Below are 17,629 nucleotides of genomic sequence, written 5' to 3' on the forward strand. Positions count from 1 at the left end.
GGCAATTGTCTCCAGCAGATTTAATGAAGCTGAACCATTGGGTGGGGAATTTCTGCAGCCGCAACACTGCCTGAATATGAAAAGATTTGCCACTCTTTAATGGCTAAACGCTAACTATTAAATTTTTTAACAATGCTATGTTGAAATCAGTGGACAAATAAAGACACTCTGCTAGATCCAGGTTTAAGCACAGAGGCTTTGTGGTTCATAAATTTGAATCAAATGAGACCCATAACTGGCTTGACCACCTTATGCATTATGCTAGATCTACAGCTTTTTCTTGCTATCAGCATCTCATGAGCTAGGTGGGATTCAGAGATACATGTCTTGGTAGAGGGATTGATTCATGGTCGTCACATGCTCTTGTCCTATACAGATCATTGGCCAAATCCTCTACTGCATCACACCAATGGGGTTAAATCTGCATCAAGCTCATGTAACAGAGTGACAAATTAGGCCTGGGCTCGGGCTAATGCCAGAAACACTGAACTCTGAAACTATAAGTTACAGGACACTCTGTACTGGAGGATTCGGCTCAATGAACGCATATATTAAGAATGGCCACGTTTTTGTGATTTAGAATTCAGAGACGTAGGGCACATCCAATTTCTTACAGACAATCTAGGGGGAGAAGGACTATTTAACACTTACGTGACTGCCAGCTACTAACAGATCAAGCAGATTTCCAGGCTGACTACACGTTTATTCAGAACGCCCAAATAATAATAATGTACAGTGAGATATTCAGGAAACAACTGTTATCTCTCTGTGAGGCTCACTTTGCGTGGCCTTCACACATTTTGGAAGGTGTAGACATCCGTGTTAGACTTGGGCAGATGGAGCTACACAGAGATTAGAAGCCCTTGCTTTGAATCACTTGATTCCACAGTTTCATCACCTTGTTCTGTAAGAGGCTAAAAGGAATCAGCTGGCTAATTTAGACAGGATGCAAAAATTGCTTGGGCCCAACCCTTATTCTTGCAGGTCTGTCTTTTATAAATTCCGGGTGTGAAGCTGCACTTGTGTCAAATTAATGCAAATTTCCCCTCCCTGTAACTCCTTTTTCTCTCCTTGGCTGTCACTCTGATAGATTCCAGAGCCTGAAGTGTGTTTTATATGCATGCATCTCTTTTGCAGCTGCAAGTAGAAAGCCTGGTGAGCCTTTAATTATCTCTGATATCAAGAAGGGGAGCGTAGCTCACAGGTAAGCGCAGCAGTTGACTGTATGACAATATGCAACACAGTAATTCAATGTAGAGACCTCAGTCACAGTGTTTGGTTCTGGAATACATCAAAGTTCAAGGGGAGGTCAGTTACAGAGGTTTGGTTCAGTCCATTATAGAGTTTGGGGTTCAGATTCTCTGCTGGGATAACTCCACGGAAGTCAAAGGAATTAAGCCAACAAAGAAGTTAGCTCTGGATCTGGAGCCAAAGCTGTTCAGCTGGCCCCTCTGTGTGTGGATGTTTACCTCCCCTTCTCTCTATTTAAGGGCAATGCATTCAGTACAGGTGGCTCATCAGACCCCTTGCATGAAGTGTCATGCCTTGTCAGCCGCTCTGTCCCAGTGTGCAAGTGTCTCCTGCACAGGTGAACAGAGTACAGTGTTCCCTTCCGTAGAGTAAGTGGTTTTATGAGGACGCTGACGGAGTTTTATATATAAATCTGGGAGTGGCCCATTTCTCGAGAAGACCAGCTGGTTCCAAACTCCTTCCCAGCCTGTCCTGGAAGTGCTCTTCCTGGAGAAGTTTTCAGTGTGGATTAATCTGGTCTATGCAAACCGTGCAGGGTTCAGTTCTCGAAGGTGTTTGCATGCTGTATTCGGCTGCAGCGAACCGCTGCAGCTTCAATGGAGCACAAATGAAATAAATCCTAGCAGCCTCTCAAATAGGACTCTTCCCACTCCTCCACACATCCAGTCACTGTTCGCCATCTGCCGTCCAGTGAACCCGAGGGCCCTACTCCTTTCCTTGGATGTCTTATGGGTGGGAAACAAAGGAGGCCACTAAGGTAGAGGGGTAGCTATTGTGGGGAGAGAGAAGCAGTAGTGCATCTCAACTGGTGTGTAACCTGAACCTTATTAGCTAAGCCTTTATGAACCTGGGCCTGAACACATCTAAACCAAGGCTACCAAAAGGACTAGTGCAGCTTGTGAGATCCCTTTAAAGAGGACTGCTTCCCAGAAAGCACTGAACATCAGGCCGTTACACTGTGCCTCAAATTGGGCACGAGTGGTCTGTTCCAAGCAGGTATGGGGTTGGATGTGAATATTTTTACACCGCTCTAGATTGGCCCAGGTATTGCACCCACACACACTATGGTCCCGATGGGCATTTCTAGGAGGTCTTGGAGGATAAAAGGCAATATTGTTGCCTTAATTCCTAAAATGAACGAATGGTCAGAAGATCTGAAAGGTTTAACCGAAATGACCATTTGTTGTTCTTTTCCACACAGAACAGGCACCTTGGAGCCGGGGGATAAGCTGTTAGCCATCGATAACATCCGACTCGACAACTGCTCAATGGAGGATGCAGTGCAGATTCTGAGGCAGTGCGAAGACCTAGTCAAATTGAAGATTAGGAAGGATGAAGATAACTCTGGTATAGAAATCCTGATGCAAAGCACTGTCTGACCATATTAATAACATTTGCCCAGACATAAAGCGAAAGAACAAAGATGAGGCTGGCAGTCAGTCTGCTGACCACTTTCCAGTTGATTATAGAGCATCTTTTTTCCCCTCCTTCTTCTTTTAAATGTGGCATGGAAGGTTTAAATCCTATTCATCCTGTGCACAGCAGGAGACTTCAGGATTTCACTTCTGAATGTTCTGAGTTTTCCTCATGGCTTATTTATTTTTAAAATACTTTCCAGCATCCCTGTTTCCCATTTCAGATGAGCAGGAGACAACCGGTGCTATTATCTACACTGTAGAACTAAAGAGGTACGGCGGCCCTCTGGGAATAACGATCTCCGGAACAGAGGAACCTTTCGATCCGATCATCATTTCAGGCCTGACCAAACGAGGGCTGGCTGAAAGGTGAGGTGCAAAGCAAAGACAACCCTGGCCTGCTGATAGTGGGGGGACACAACCCTGGAATAGCTGAGTCATGCCCCCCTCCCCAACAGTCCCCCTTTCTGGAAAGCAGCGGCCCCTCCCTGTAGCTCCCAGCTGTTCTTCCTGCCTCTCCCAACACTGTTAAAGCAGCTGCCTCTCCTTGCCCCTTGCAGCTCAGCTGCCCCGCAGGGAGGGGGCCTGGCCGCACCATGTGACTGAGCAATCTGGAGGGGCAGGTGGCCCCACATGTCCCTCCCAAGGAACCCCAGCAGGGTGGAGGTTTACGGTGAAACTGGAGGGGGTCACGATGTATTGCAAAATTTAGAAAGAAGCAAAGGAAGGGATGTTTCTTTGGTCTAATGTGCTCTGAATGAGTGTCTAGTACACAGAGTCCCCAGGCCTAGCTTTGCAGAGGAAAGGTGCTATAGAGGTGCAAAGTATTATCATACCTGCGTACATGTAATGCTCTCCACTCATGCCTCGGAGGGCCCACACAGTGTTCACCTGGCAACCAGCCAGAGCATCATCCCTGAAATCCCGGCTGTGGTTCCATTCTAGTTCCACCTCCGCTTCTATTAGGAGTCTGCCCCGTCAGCTCGGGCTACCACCACCTCATCTAATCTGGGGAGCTGTTCCGTGAGATTCTGCCTAAACAGAAGTGAGTCTGGTACCAGCACCCCCTGCTGCTAGTGCCACCTGCTGAAGCTACAAATCCCAGAAGCCTTTACCACTGTCCCTGCTAGATGTCATAGAATCATAGAGTCATAGAATATCAGGGTTGGAAGGGACCTCAGGAGGTCATATAGTCCAACCCCCTGCTCAAAGCAGGACCAATCCCCAATCAAATCATCCCAGCCAGGGCTTTGTCAAGCCTGACCTTAAAAACTTCCAAGGAAGGAGATTCTACCACCTCCCTAGGTGACGCATTCCAGTGTTTCACAACTCTCCTAGTGAAAAAGTTTTTCCTAATATCCAACCTAAATCTCCCCCACTGCAACTTGAGACCATTACTCCTTGTCCTGTCCTCTTCTACCACTGAGAATAGTCTAGAACCATCCTCTCTGGAACCACCTCTCAGGTAGCTGAAAGCAGCTATCAAATCCCCCCTCATTCTTCTCTTCTGCAGACTAAACAATCCCAGTTCCCTCAGCCTCTCCTCATAAGTCATGTGTTCCAGACCCCTAATCATTTTTGTTGCCCTTCGCTGGACACTCTCCAATTTATCCACATCCTTCTTGTAGTGTGGGGCCCAAAACTGGACACAGTACTCCAGATGAGGCCTCACCAATGTCGAATAGAGGGGAACGATCACGTCCCTCGATCTGCTCGCTATGCCCCTACTTATACATCCCCAAATGCCATTGGCCTTCTTGGCAACAAGGGCACACTGCTGACTCATATCCAGCTTCTCGTCCACTGTAACCCCTAGGTCCTTTTCCGCAGAACTGCTGCCTAGCCATTCGGTCCCTAGTCTGTAGCTGTGCATTGGGTTCTTCCGTCCTAAGTGCAGGACCCTGCACTTATCCTTATTGAACCTCATCCGGTTTCTTTTGGCCCAATCCTCCAATTTGTCTAGGTCCCTCTGTATCCTATCTCTGCCCTCCAGCGTATCTACCACTCCTCCCAGTTTAGTATCATCCGCAAATTTGCTGAGAGTGCAATCCACACCATCCTCCAGATCATTTATGAAGATATTGAACAAAACCGGCCCCAGGACTGACCCCTGGGGCACTCCACTTGACACCGGCTGCCAACTAGACATGGAGCCATTGATCACTACCCGTTGAGCCCGACAATCTAGCCAACTTTCTACCCACCTTATAGTCCATTCATCCAGCCCATACTTCTTTAACTTGCTGGCAAGAATACTGTGGGAGACCGTGTCAAAAGCTTTGCTAAAGTCAAGAAACAATACATCCACTGCTTTCCCTTCATCCACAGAATCAGTAATCTCATCATAGAAGGCGATTAGATTAGTCAAGCATGACCTTCGCTTGGTGAATCCATGCTGACCGTTCCTGATCACTTTCCTCTCGTGCAAGTGCTTCAGGATTGATTCCTTGAGGACCTGCTCCATGATTTTTCCGGGGACTGAGGTGAGGCTGACTGGCCTGTAGTTCCCAGGATCCTCCTTCTTCCCTTTTTTAAAGATTGGCACTACATTAGCCTTTTTCCAGTCATCTGTCCATTATTTTGGTTCAAATGCTGGATCCAAATGTGAATGGATCTGCTCATTTTGTTGCTGTTTAGGTCTAGATTTGGACAGCATTACAGTAGGTGTACTCTGAGACAATGTAAATACGGCTGTTATTTTGATTCTAACAACCAATAAGATGGAGGGGAGGGAGGACGACCTAAATAATTGGGGGGTTGTGAGGCTGCTCAGAATATAAACTGTTCCTTATGTAAATTTAAGGTGGAGTTGAATCACACTTTGTATCTTAATTTCTTCTTTTTATGTTGGCGCATAGGTAAGCATCTTGCTGACTACTTTCTGTAGGATTGCAGAGCCCTCTTCTGCACCAAGGGTAGAGCTGCAGCAAGCATCAAAACATGTCTCTTAAGGCTCCTAAGTTAGGGAGGTGCTAGAGGCTGGCATAATTCAAAACCGTGCACCCCAGATCTGAACTTGGTTCATCTTTCTTTCTGTGCTGGATTCTCTCCTGCTGCTGGGTTTTTAGAGGAAATCTGCACATAAATTCTCCACTTGCCTCTGACGTTCATTTTCACTTGGCAGGTACCAGCTAAATGTTTCCAGCAATGTGCTTCATTTTGTACAGAAGGCAGATCAATTGTGTGCTCTGGGAAAGAAGGAGAGAGAGAGAGATGTGGAATTAAATTGCGATATCCAAAGGCTTTATCTATCTCTTTATTTAATTTGTTTTATTTTAGGATTTTATGCAGCCGCCTGTCGTCGTAGTAGCTGTGCGTCTTCCATGTAAAATGAATATCAGTAGCAAAGTCCTCAGGGGACCTGGTGGACTCTGGCATTTTTCTCCTTTTTCAGGCGAAAAACTCTGCATTGTTTTTGGAAGCTAGACCGTTCTGCACAGCATAAAGTAGTGTTGGTATGAGAAGGTGGAATACTGTTGGGATCAGCACACAGTGATCTTATACCCATAATGCTTTCTATTCCCTTGTACAGCATTCCTGGCTGTTCCCCTTTTTCCTCGGAGATGTGCACAGCTGGTTGGTCAAGAACTGTATGTGTCACAGGGCAGGCAAGGGCTGCAGTGATATTGAATTCTGATTGGTGCCGGCACAGAGCAAGAAATAAAACCTTTGAGGGGAGCAATGGAGTCGTTTAGTGTGTGTACTGTAGCAGTCTAACGAAGAAATGCCTGTCCATAGCAGCAGCATAGATATAAAATAGAAAAGTCACAGCAGGGACTTCTCTGTGTAACCTTGGCTTCCTTTCAGGAATGATTGGGATGAAGTCTGCCAGGAGGGTAGGGTGAATATTGTTGTTCTAAGATGCTCTTCCCAAAACGATAGAGGGGCTAGGAAGTTAGGAGCGGGGGTGGGGGGGAGGCATTGCCAGTTCACATCTCGGGGGGGGGTGGCAGGGAGAAGGAGGATGGGAACAGCTAATCCCAAGTATCTTGTTCTGCCCCCTCTCCCAGCAGCCAGCAATCCTCCTTCCCTTCCTCCTTAGCACGATGCCTCTTGGGAATGAGGCGGGCCACCAGAGCCGAGCCGGGTCCCTATGTCTACACCATCAGCTTCTAGAGAATTCAGAGCTAAACCTAACCCCAAGCCTATGTACAGCTTTTGCAGGAGCACCGCATGCTGCTCAGGAGACATCACAATGTGCAGTGGATGTGTTTCCTGTTATCACAATGGAGCCGTTCTGGCTGATTCGCCCCGTAGTGGGACTGCAGCTGCTACTGATTTCTGGATAATGGGGAAGGCAGAGTGTCCTTTAGGATCTGCCACGTGTTTGTCATACTGGGCGACCGACTGTCTGGCTGAGCTTAGAAGGCTCCGATTCAAGTGACTAGTTTTATCTCAACCTTGAGTATTTTTATGTTGCAAACGTCTGATCTGGTGTAAACCTACAGAGGAGGATTCAGGTTAACGGGGTCATTGTGAAGCAACAGCTGTCTGCCACCATTAATCCTTATGCCCATTTGCACAGCTGCACTACCCAAGGGCAACCACAATCTGTGGGAATGCAAAGGTTTCTCCCCACCCCTAAACTCACATACTGGTGAACGCTTATGTCAGGTCAGCACTGCTTGGGTGAGATCCTGGCCAGGGTTTAAATCTGTCACCAGGAAGTGTCGTGTGTCTCACTGCCTGAATTTTCAGGTTTGGATGGGCTCTTTGAATACCCTCCGGTGGAGTGCAAAACTGCCTTGCCTCAAATCCACATCAGGCCCCTGCTGGAGCCAGGACCCTATCACTGCAAACCAATCCTTTGTGTCTTGGTTCTGGCAGAAGATGTGTCTATCGTGTCATCAGCAGAAACTCTTTAGACTGTTTTGCACTGGAGCAGCATTAAAGGAAAGGGTAGCATGATTCAAAATAAATAGGGAGGTATGAGACAGGTATCGGGACCTATGTGCTCTCTGGTTAACAAGGGGTTAACTCCAGCTCAGCTTCCCTCTCCCTTGCAGAAGTGTTTATGGCACAGGCTAGATCAGTGACTGCTTAGGAGGAAAGCCTTTGGTTCGGTCTGTCTCCATACCCAGGGTAGTCTGAGTGGCTTGGTTTACTTTTCCTAATACTTGAGGAAAAGACCTTGCTAACTGTGACTTTTTTTTCTTCCTTCTGCTGAGTCATTTAACCAATTTATACACAGTTACGTTACTCAGGTTACTTCTAGCTAGGCTGGTTTATGGTGTGGGACGGAGGGAAGAATTTGGTCCCATTCATGGTTCAGTGATTGATTTCATTGCTAGGAGAGGTTGTTTCTAAGTGTTAGAACTACTGTAGCAAGTTAAGCATCTTCTGTAATGTGCTACCATTTAAAATATTTTTTTAAAAAAAATTCAGCTGTATAGATGAAACTTTAAGGCAGATACTCCAGATCCAGTTTGAATCGATAATTTACTTGAATGACTTCAATTTTTCCCCAAGGGTTTTTCAGTGGAAATTGAGTGGAACTACAGGGACATCTAGTGGCCAGTTAGAGAAATAGTGTACTTCGGCTGAAAAATCTTACCAAAAATATGGCTTAATTTTGCACCTTTGCAACTGTAAAATAGATTTTTAAAACTGACAGGTGGTGGTTTTCAACTTTCATTTGTCTTTGCTGTAACAGCATGTGATTTTAAAGGAGGAGATAAGTATCTGCTTTTGTCAGTAGCTGGCAAAGTGCAAAAAGCTTGTATTTAGAGGAACTGCAGTCAAATGTAATTTACTAAATGAATGAAAGTGACCTAGCTGAGAACTCCAGCTCTGATAGAAAGATGTGATGTTCCAGACTTGCACTCTTTCTGATTCAGTCATGAGTTTCCCATGATATAGCCAAAAACTGTGGAACTTCTGGGGAAAGAAGCTTCTCCTTTTGACTTTTATCATTAGGGAGCATTAACATTGGTACCATAAGTAAGATCCAACAAGCACCTAGATCTTCCCTCCCAGTTGTCAGTCGTTGGGGTGAATCTATTGTTGCATTTCCCAGTTACCAGAGCTGCCAGCCAGCACAACAATCTGTGGCAGATGCGAAGTGAATGTGTGTCACTGTTGTAGATTAGTAATGCAATAATTGAGCAATAAAGAGTGAAACTTGGCTTGATTCAATATTGCTTCCACATCGTATAATCAACAAGCTGAAGCCAACTGTAGCCATTCCTCAAGTCTGAAAACTTGGATCGCAGAAGTTAACCATGGAAAAACTTTTAGGGCTGTAACCAAATGTCTTCCAGTAGAAGCTCGGCAGTGTGGTCCTCACTCATCTAAGTACATGTGCATAAGTCCTTTTTGCTTAGTCACCTGCTTTGCTGAATCAAGGCCGGTAACTCAGCGAGCCAAGCAAAACAGTTTGCACATATGTTGGTTTGAATTTTTAAAGTAATTTGCGTTGTCTTTGGTTTTGCCCCCTTCTGTGTTCTTTCCATGAATGTGGAAACAAATGTTAAAGTTGCATGCATGAGTATTCACAGAAATCACACACTGGGAATCGTTGTGTGCTTTTCATATACATTTGACTTAGTTATAGGAGCTGCCAGTTTTAAAAAGCTGAACTTCATTTGCACTCTTACAGATTCACAGCTATTATGGTGACTGGGACATTATATAGAGAGATTCCTAGTGATGTTTGATTTAGTATTCTGCTGCCATCCATAATATGATAAAAAGAAAAGGAGTACTTGTGGCACCTTAGAGACTAACCAATTTATTTGAGCATAAGCTTTCGTGAGCTACAGCTGGAGCTGGAGCTGGAGCTCATGAAAGCTTATGGTCAAACAAATTGGTTAGTCTCTAAGGTGCCACAAGTAATCCTTTTCTTTTTGCGAATACAGACTAACACGGCTGCTACTCTGAAACCATAATATGATAGACACTCTCCACATGTACAAGAAGACACTATCCCTGCTCTTATAAAGTACTGAAGGCTAGTTCGTCATTATTTTAAAGCAATCTGTTAACGGCCCTTATATTAGGGAAGACAGCAGCCTTCCTCCAAGTTTCTAACTTTGTGTCTTTCCTCTTTAGGACTGGAGCAATCCATGTGGGAGACCGGATATTAGCTATTAATAATGTGAGTCTCAAGGGCAAACCACTCAGTGAAGCCATCCACCTACTCCAAATGGCTGGAGAGACTGTAACGCTGAAGATCAAGAAACAAACCGAAAGTAAGGGCAGAAGCCTTTGCAACCTTTTTGTCCAAAGTCTACAGCTACAGTAGAAATGCGGTTGGCCTCATGGTGTAGCAGGTAGTGTTCTGCAATGCTATAGGAGAATCTGGATTTAATTCCTCACCCTGGTGTTCTGCTACCTGGCTGTCTAGGGGTAAAATATGCTGCAGAGCCCATATATCCAGATCTGAAAAGAACGGCCTGGGGGGAAATTTGGGGGGAAATCATGACTAAAAGTAAAATATTTATTTTAAAAAAAATTATATATAAAGGGACACAATCAGCAATAATAATCGCATCTTGGTCTCCAAATGTGTAACTTGCTGCTATTCCAAGTAACACCTAAATTGACTAGAGGTGGAAAGAGATTAGATGGAAAATGTATAATTAGTTAAAATGTACTTTTCGAAACAGCACTTTGTGTGTCAGTGGTTTCACAGGTTTCCCCATCTGTGTGCGTGTCTCGCACAGCAAAAGGAAGGGTGGAGAGAAAACTTTTTAAAATAAAAAATGTGATTTTTATAAAGCTACAAAAATTATCTGGTGTAGTTCCTGGAAAAACTACCTTTAACTCTTCCTTTTGAAACGGACTCAGTTTCACACTGGTTGTTATCCTTTTAAAAGCCTCGCCTAGCTTGTGGTCCTAAGATCTTCAAAGCTCCCTTCTTTTTATATTCGAATTCCGCACCCCACCCCCCACCTACTTACCTCTATGTAGCTTTGAAGTCATTCCACTCTGATGTAGCATCAAAGAAGGAGGAGGCGTATCTAGGACAGACAGGTCATTTTTAAAATTGATTATCTTGTCCCAGCTAAAAAATATTAATCTGGATAAGTTTTAAAAGTATTTTCTCCTCCAAGGCCCCTGCCAAATGCAAACCACATGAAACTCCTCCCATCAATTTCCAAAAAGATTGTGACCAGTCTCTAATCCCTCCTTCCCCTTACCACATTATGTATTGCCTTTTTATTGTGCCTTTGCACTTTCTAGGGCTGGCTGGGGCCAGATATGGAAGTGCCGTGGGAGAGACGGTTTCTTCCAGTTCTACTTAATAGCAGGAAACACCAGAAACTCTTCCAGGGAAGCCTATTCCAGTCTAGATTTGAAAGTCCAAGAGGTTTGACAAAATAATAATAGTACCTTGCTCTTACTTAGCTCTTCTCTGTAGATTTTAAAGTGCTTTACAAAGGAGGTCAGTATCATCATTCCCATTTTACAGATGGGAAAGCTGAGGCATAGGGACAGCTGTGACTTGTCCAAGATCAGCCTGCAAACCAGTGGCAGATCTGGGAATTTAATCCAGGTGTCCCAAGTCCCAGTCCAGCATCAGTCTGCTAGGCCAAACTTCTAGGGCCTTCTCCAAAACAAACCTTTTGCCCATGATGCTCTGTGGGTGCTTTCTCTGTAGGTCACTGAAATAGTTGAAGAAATGCCAAATTGTGATCAGAAAAGTGGCTTCACATTAACCATTCTAAGTATAAAGGCTGTGTAATTGAAATCTCAAGGTAATCTTAGGTTAATCGTAGCAAGCAATCCTTTTATTGCTTGGGATGCAGGGACTTTTTAAGGCTAATAAACTTTGCTTGGCAAAATAGTCCTCTGTCCTCATTCGATAGACAGTGCTGATGCACTGAGGGTAAAATGTTGGGGATGGAAGGCAAAGGTGGTGCTGCCAAACAAGCTGAGATGTTCAGTAAAGTTAAATCATGACACAAAGAAACTGATCTCATCAGTAGCTTCTGCTAAAAAGGGGGGATAATCTAATGGTAATAGGGCCTGTTATCTCTAAAATAATATAAAGAGAGGGGCCTGCCTGAGCTGTGACATTCAGATCCTGATCCAAGTTACAATTTCCTCAAGCCCTCTCCTCTGAGGGGGGATGGTTCATTTGAATTTAAATAAACTCATATTCACCTTCCAGCATGTTATTACTTTAACCAGATGGCTTAGGTTCCTGTCCACATTGCGTTTGTATCCCCATGGGATAACCTTGCTAAAATGGTTTCAAACACAGTGAAGCCACCCGTTGTGTCCAAATCGCAGATCACATGCTAGACCACTGTTCGAACACAGTTTGGGTCCTGTCCATGCTGGCAAACCATGTTAGAAACTGTTTGCACTGAAACTGTGTCTAATCTAAGTAACGTGGGGGTAAGGAAGAAGTCCCTGAGCCCTTCCAGATAGGGAATATTCTTATCTGAGGTGAATCTGATCAGTGATGATGTGTGTGTAGAAAGCCTCCAGAACAGGGGTGGGCAAACTTTTTGGCCCAAGGGCCACATGTGGGTGGGGAAATTGTATGCAGGGCCATGAAAGTAGGGCTGGGGCAGGGGGTTGGGATGCAGGACGCAGTGCGGGGTATGGGAGGGGGTGCAGTGTGCAGGAATGAGCTCAGGGCAAGGGTTGTGGGGTACAGGAGGGGGCTCAGGGCAGGGGATTGGGGTGCAGCAGGGGGCTCAGGGCAGGGGGTTGTGGTGTGGTGTGCAGGAGTGGTTCGGGGTGCAGGCTCTGGTCCGGCACAGCTTACCTTGAGCAGCTCCGCGTGGCAGTGGTGAGCAGCGGGGCTAAGGCAGGCTCCCTGCCTTCCCTGGCCCCATGCCACTCCCAGAAGTGGCCAGCATGTCCGGCAGTGGCTCCTGGGGTGGGGTGGGCAGGCGGCTCCACCGCGCACTGCCCTCAGCTGTGGGTACCACCCCTGAAGCTCCCATTGGCCGCAGTTCCCCATTCCCAGCCAATGGGAGCTGCAGGGGGTGGTGCCAGCAGGCAAGGGCAAGGCACAGAGCCCTCTGCCTCCCTTCCCCCAGGGGCCACAGGGATGTGGTGTCGGCCACTTCTGGGAGCGGTGCAGGGCCAGGGCAATCAGGGAGCCTGCCTTAGCCCCCGCTGCACCATGGGGCTGGCAATCCCACGGGCCAGATTGAAAGCCCTGATGGGTTGGATCTGGCCCGCAAGCCATAGTTTGCCGTCCCCTGCTCCAGAAGGAGGAAGGGGTGGATTTGGGGATTTAGCGTAGCTCTCAAGTCTCTGCATTCTGGATTTAAAAAAAAAAAATCCCAGTGATTAGTTTATTATGTACACCATGTATATGAGAACATGCACAACATAAAAAGATGGCCAGTTGTTTAGGGCTCTGTGAGAGCAGTCATTGTAAGGCCATATGTATGGAGACATTCTAACTGTCTAATAGTAGTCTCCCTTTTCAGATACAGATGTTCCAAAGAGCTTCCTCAGAAGATTTGCAAGGCCAAAAATCTACTCTTAATACAAGTTGACCACCTGGTGGTGAAGTTTAGTGTGTTTTAGCAAAATATAAAGGTTGCAGTTAAGAGTGATGGTTCCTTTCATAGGAGGCCTGTTTTTCCAAGAAGTGGATATTTCTGCTCTGGCTTGCTCAAATATCTGAGCATACATCCCTCTCTGACGTTTGCCCACCACCTTTGTAAATATGTTTATCTGAGCAGGTCTTCAGTTTCTGATGGTCTTTGTCAAGTAACATGCGTCCCACCTATACTCAATAAAATGCCTAAGAACAAGTGACATGTTTTGGTTCCAGGGTCTTATCCCAAGAAGTCGGGGAGTATGAATGAAGTGAGTGACCCAGAAGATGAACTGACTGACTCTCAGAAAACTAGCAAACTCTCCGAGATTTACTCCACCACCATCCCCAGCGTGGACAGCGCTATGGAATCCTGGGATGGTTCAGGCATTGATGCAGGCTATGGAAGCCAAGGTGAGTCTGGGTCTCTTTACTGTAGATGTGGGAGCCAAACTGGATATAATGAGAGCTGCCCCAAACTCAGACTGAGCCTGACCCTCTTGCATGATTTCCTGGCTGCAGTGGGGCATTGAATTGCTGAAATACCATGAACAGGATTGTTCTTGTGGTATTTTCAGCCTGATGTAAAGCAAGATTTGCAGGACAATTCTGAGCAGAGGCTGAAGAGCCACCAACATTTGGGTACTTATCCGAGCAAGTTCTTGCTGCCATTTCTAGTTCTACTATTGTTGTTTTGCACGTATGGTGCCTTTAGCCTGAGAATCTCAAAGCCCTTTACAAAGATAGATAAATATTATCCCCGTTTTATAGATGGGGAAAACTGAGGCCAGTAGAGGTTCTGACTTGCTCAGGATCACACAGTGGGTCAATGACAGAATTGGGGATAGAACTCAAGTCTGTTGACACCCAACCACTTTCTTTAGCTTTTGGATTATGCCACTTTAAATAGCTTTTGCACCTGATGCTTGGGGTTTTTTTCATCCATTCGAAATATTATCTGTCTTAGCCAGTAGCATGGAAGGTTGCTTGAAATCTATAAGCCCTTTGTGTAATTAGTAGCACTTGGGTTCACCACGCACTGAATACCTTGTTCAATGAAGTATGAATATCGCTTCAGATCTTTCTAACCTCTGCAAATATGTCACTTTATATCTGCATTAGGGATAATGAAACCAATAAATTAGAATCTCTCCCTAATCACTGGGGGAAAGGACTTAATGAAACCATTGCATAACAGCAAAAGATACTGCAGAGTAAAGCAATACGGTTGGCTCTCACAAACACGAAAGGAGAGACTCACTTTCTAGAGGAGATGGAGCCATAGGCAAAAAGCAGCTTGGCTAAAAGGGACTTTCTTGTATTTTCTGTTTATTGCATTACGCTTCATCGCATTATACCAACACTGGCTGAAGTGAGTGTGGAATGGACAGAAGGTTGCTAAGAAGTAGACTCAACTGCCTGGCGGGCAGAAGCATTGAGTAGCAATAGTGAAGAACCTGTCCTCAGCCACTGCAGGGCCAGAAGTGCTGCTGATGCCATGGTGTGTGTGGGTAGGGTTAACAGGGCTGGTTGTGAAGCCCATTCAGCAAAATAAGAGCACAGGATCAGATTAAATAAAGGTACCTCGTGTTCCATTTGTACCTACCATTCACAGCTGTTAACTCAACAAAATAGCTCTGTCATATGAAGGATTTGGGTGAGGCTGTTGCACTAGACTGTGTCATGAACATACCACCAGGGGGCTCCAGTGCAGTAGGATTTTTATGTTGGATTTCCCAGGAGAAAAGCCTGAGAAACACTTGTGCTTATGGGACTGAATGGAAGGAGAGAGCTCAGGAACACCCAGGTTGACAGCCGGATATATTGCTGTATTCTGGCCCTAATGCACTCGGGGGGAATTTGACTCGTAGCACCATAGAGGTTTGGGCAAAGCGACCATGATGTTCTCCTGACCCAGGAAATGGCTGATGCTCTCGGCTTTTGTGAGCTGCTGGCAAGTATTTTCTGGGGCACTCTCTCCGGAACGTTTTAACCTTTAAGCACAGAGAACACTCGGCTAAGGAAAATAATGGATCTTGGCATTTTCACAGGAATTACTGGCATTGTCCCTGGGCATTTCCATTGCTCTTGGCTGTCCAGGAGGTCAAATCTCCTTTAATTATGTGTTGCTCCACTACCTCTTCCTGTTGATTTGGCAAAGCCTGTATGGCAGCGTGCAACTCTTCTTGGAAAGGCTGCTAGAGTTTCTCTGAAAAACGCACTGAACAGGCCGGGGAGTGAGGAAGGTGGGGAGGGGATGCCAGTGAGTTTATTTCCTTTGCCGACAGCACCTAAATTACCAGTGAATGCTCTGTTTGGAAAAGTCACTGTCTATGCTGCTTCATCCCCCTGAGACCTACAGTTTCTTGCTGCTCCAGGACGATCAAATCTTTGTATCTCAAATGGCTTGGTATGTGAAGAATTATTCTTAGTGTAAGGAATAGGGGAAGCGTGTGTATTTCCATCTTTACAATGTAAAGGGGAAGGAGGAGTTAATCGTATATAGGATCAGTGGGGCTTTAATCATAGAATCATAGAATATCAGGGTTGGAAGGGACCTCAGGAGGTCATCTAGTCCAACCCCCTGCTCAAAGCAGGACCAATCCCCAATTTTTGCCCCAGATCCCTAAATGGCCCCCTACAAGGATTGAACTCACAACCCTGGGCTCAAACCACTGAGCTATGTGCACATAGGGGCTATACTGCTTTGTACTAACCATGAACCAGCTTCTCTTGCTGCTCTTTGGGCACGTGTATATTTTAGTTAGATACACTTCTTCATGTCTCCTCCAGATAAATTGCAGTCCCTGAGCCTGTAGTGAACTGTTCACAGTCACAGAGGCCTGTACTGGGGCACTCCTTGCCGGATCAAGGTCTAAGGGTATGTCCAAACTACAGCTTCTATAGCAGCATAGCTCTGGCGGTGCAGCTGTGCCACTGCAGTGCCATAAAAGTAGATGTTTCCTGCATGGACAGAAGAGGTTTTTCCATTGAGGTAGTTAATCTACCTCTCTGAGAGGCAGTAGCTAGGTCTACAGAAGAGTTCTTTCATCTGTGGTGCTCCTCAGGGGTAGGAAGCACCTCACCATCACCTGCCTTGAGCATGAAGCTGTCTTGTCTGTGCCTGCTGTGGACCAGCTTCCTGAAACCAACAGCCTCGGGCAGCCCAAGCCCTGCCTGCCAGGCTGTCTGGAAGTAGCAATAGGTGCACTCCCACTCCCGACTATTCCAAGCATTCCCTGCAGAGTCCAGCCCCTCCTCTGTCCATGGACACTCACAGAACGATCAAGCCCACAGTACGCACCAGCTTGTAAGAGTCAACTCCAGAGCATCACTTGGCTTAACACCACAGCACTTAGATATATTTAAAGTGAAAACAAGAATATGTTTTATTGTCAAAGACCAGAGATTCAGGTATAGTGAGTAAAGAATATTGGAAACAAATGGTTATATATCAAACAAAATCAATACACACTTTTTTTGAGACTAAACTTTAACTGACAAGTTACTCTCTTGTCTAAAGAAGCTTATCTCACCCAAAGCTCTCTCCAGAGTTTTCAGCAAGCCTGGCTGAGACCCCAAGAAGCAAAATCGCTGTCCACGCAGTGAAGGGTGCCATGGTGTCCTGTTTGCCTCCCAAAATACAGTAGAGCAAACCTTTGATATGTATCCCAATAGATGGGCGTTGTCTCCCAGAACCCTGCTGATTTTCTCTCCTTATTAGTTTCTTTCTGAAGACCCCACAATCTTTCATTTGCCTTCAGTTCAGACTGGTGATAGGAGACCTATTGTGAATGAGGCAATGCTCCATTTACATGTAAATATGTAAACGAATAAACATCATCTTGTCTGGCAGAGAACCTGTTTTTCGCCTTTGCTGATGACCAATCCCCCCCCAGACAGACTTTAAGAACATATTTTCAGTGTCTATACATAGCTTGAGAAGCACTGGTATAAGGAGTTATCTGATGTGGGGGACTGGCAATTTTTTTTCCAGTGTGTGCACAGACCGGCAGCCGATGGCTCACGGACCATAAGCGGTCCGCAGACCACCACTTTGAGGAGCACTGCCTTACACAACATCTGAACATGTATTTCACAATGATATTGATGACCAATGTGACATCGGGGTTCGTTTCAGACCTCACATGGCATTCTGTGGTGAACAGAATGTACAGATCAGACTCACAAAATTCCTATAATCCCTCTGCACCCCGTTGCCAGTTGTCATTAGGAGGTTGTGGGGTCACGCCATCGACCCAGCTGCATCTACGCCAGGGTTAGGTCAACCTAACCACAGCCCAGCGACATTTTTCACAGCCCTGAGTGACATAGCTAGATCAATCTAATTTTTAAATGTAGACCAGGCCTTACTCTCTTCCAACAAGAATTCACATTTTCTGCAGCAAAATGGCAGCTAGGCAGGTGACTCTGATGGTACCAGCCAATGGAT

General features: G+C 45.7%; 1 protein-coding gene across 9 annotated transcripts in view; it reads left to right on the forward strand.

Annotated features, from left to right (window-relative positions):
- The window catches only part of GRIP2 (glutamate receptor interacting protein 2), a 471,570-nt gene that overhangs the window by 437,415 nt on the left and 16,526 nt on the right, over window positions 1–17,629 (forward strand). For all 9 annotated transcript variants that reach the window (XM_043552086.1, XM_043552087.1, XM_043552089.1 and 6 more), the window contains exons 15-19: window positions 1,138–1,204; window positions 2,453–2,598; window positions 2,891–3,035; window positions 9,717–9,856; window positions 13,414–13,590. In XM_043552086.1, coding sequence (XP_043408021.1) covers window positions 1,138–1,204; window positions 2,453–2,598; window positions 2,891–3,035; window positions 9,717–9,856; window positions 13,414–13,590 — 675 coding nt within the window. The remainder of the gene's footprint in view (window positions 1–1,137; window positions 1,205–2,452; window positions 2,599–2,890; window positions 3,036–9,716; window positions 9,857–13,413; window positions 13,591–17,629) is intronic.

Source organism: Chelonia mydas, chromosome 7 (genome assembly GCF_015237465.2).
Source record: "Chelonia mydas isolate rCheMyd1 chromosome 7, rCheMyd1.pri.v2, whole genome shotgun sequence".
NCBI classification, from domain to species: domain Eukaryota; kingdom Metazoa; phylum Chordata; order Testudines; family Cheloniidae; genus Chelonia; species Chelonia mydas.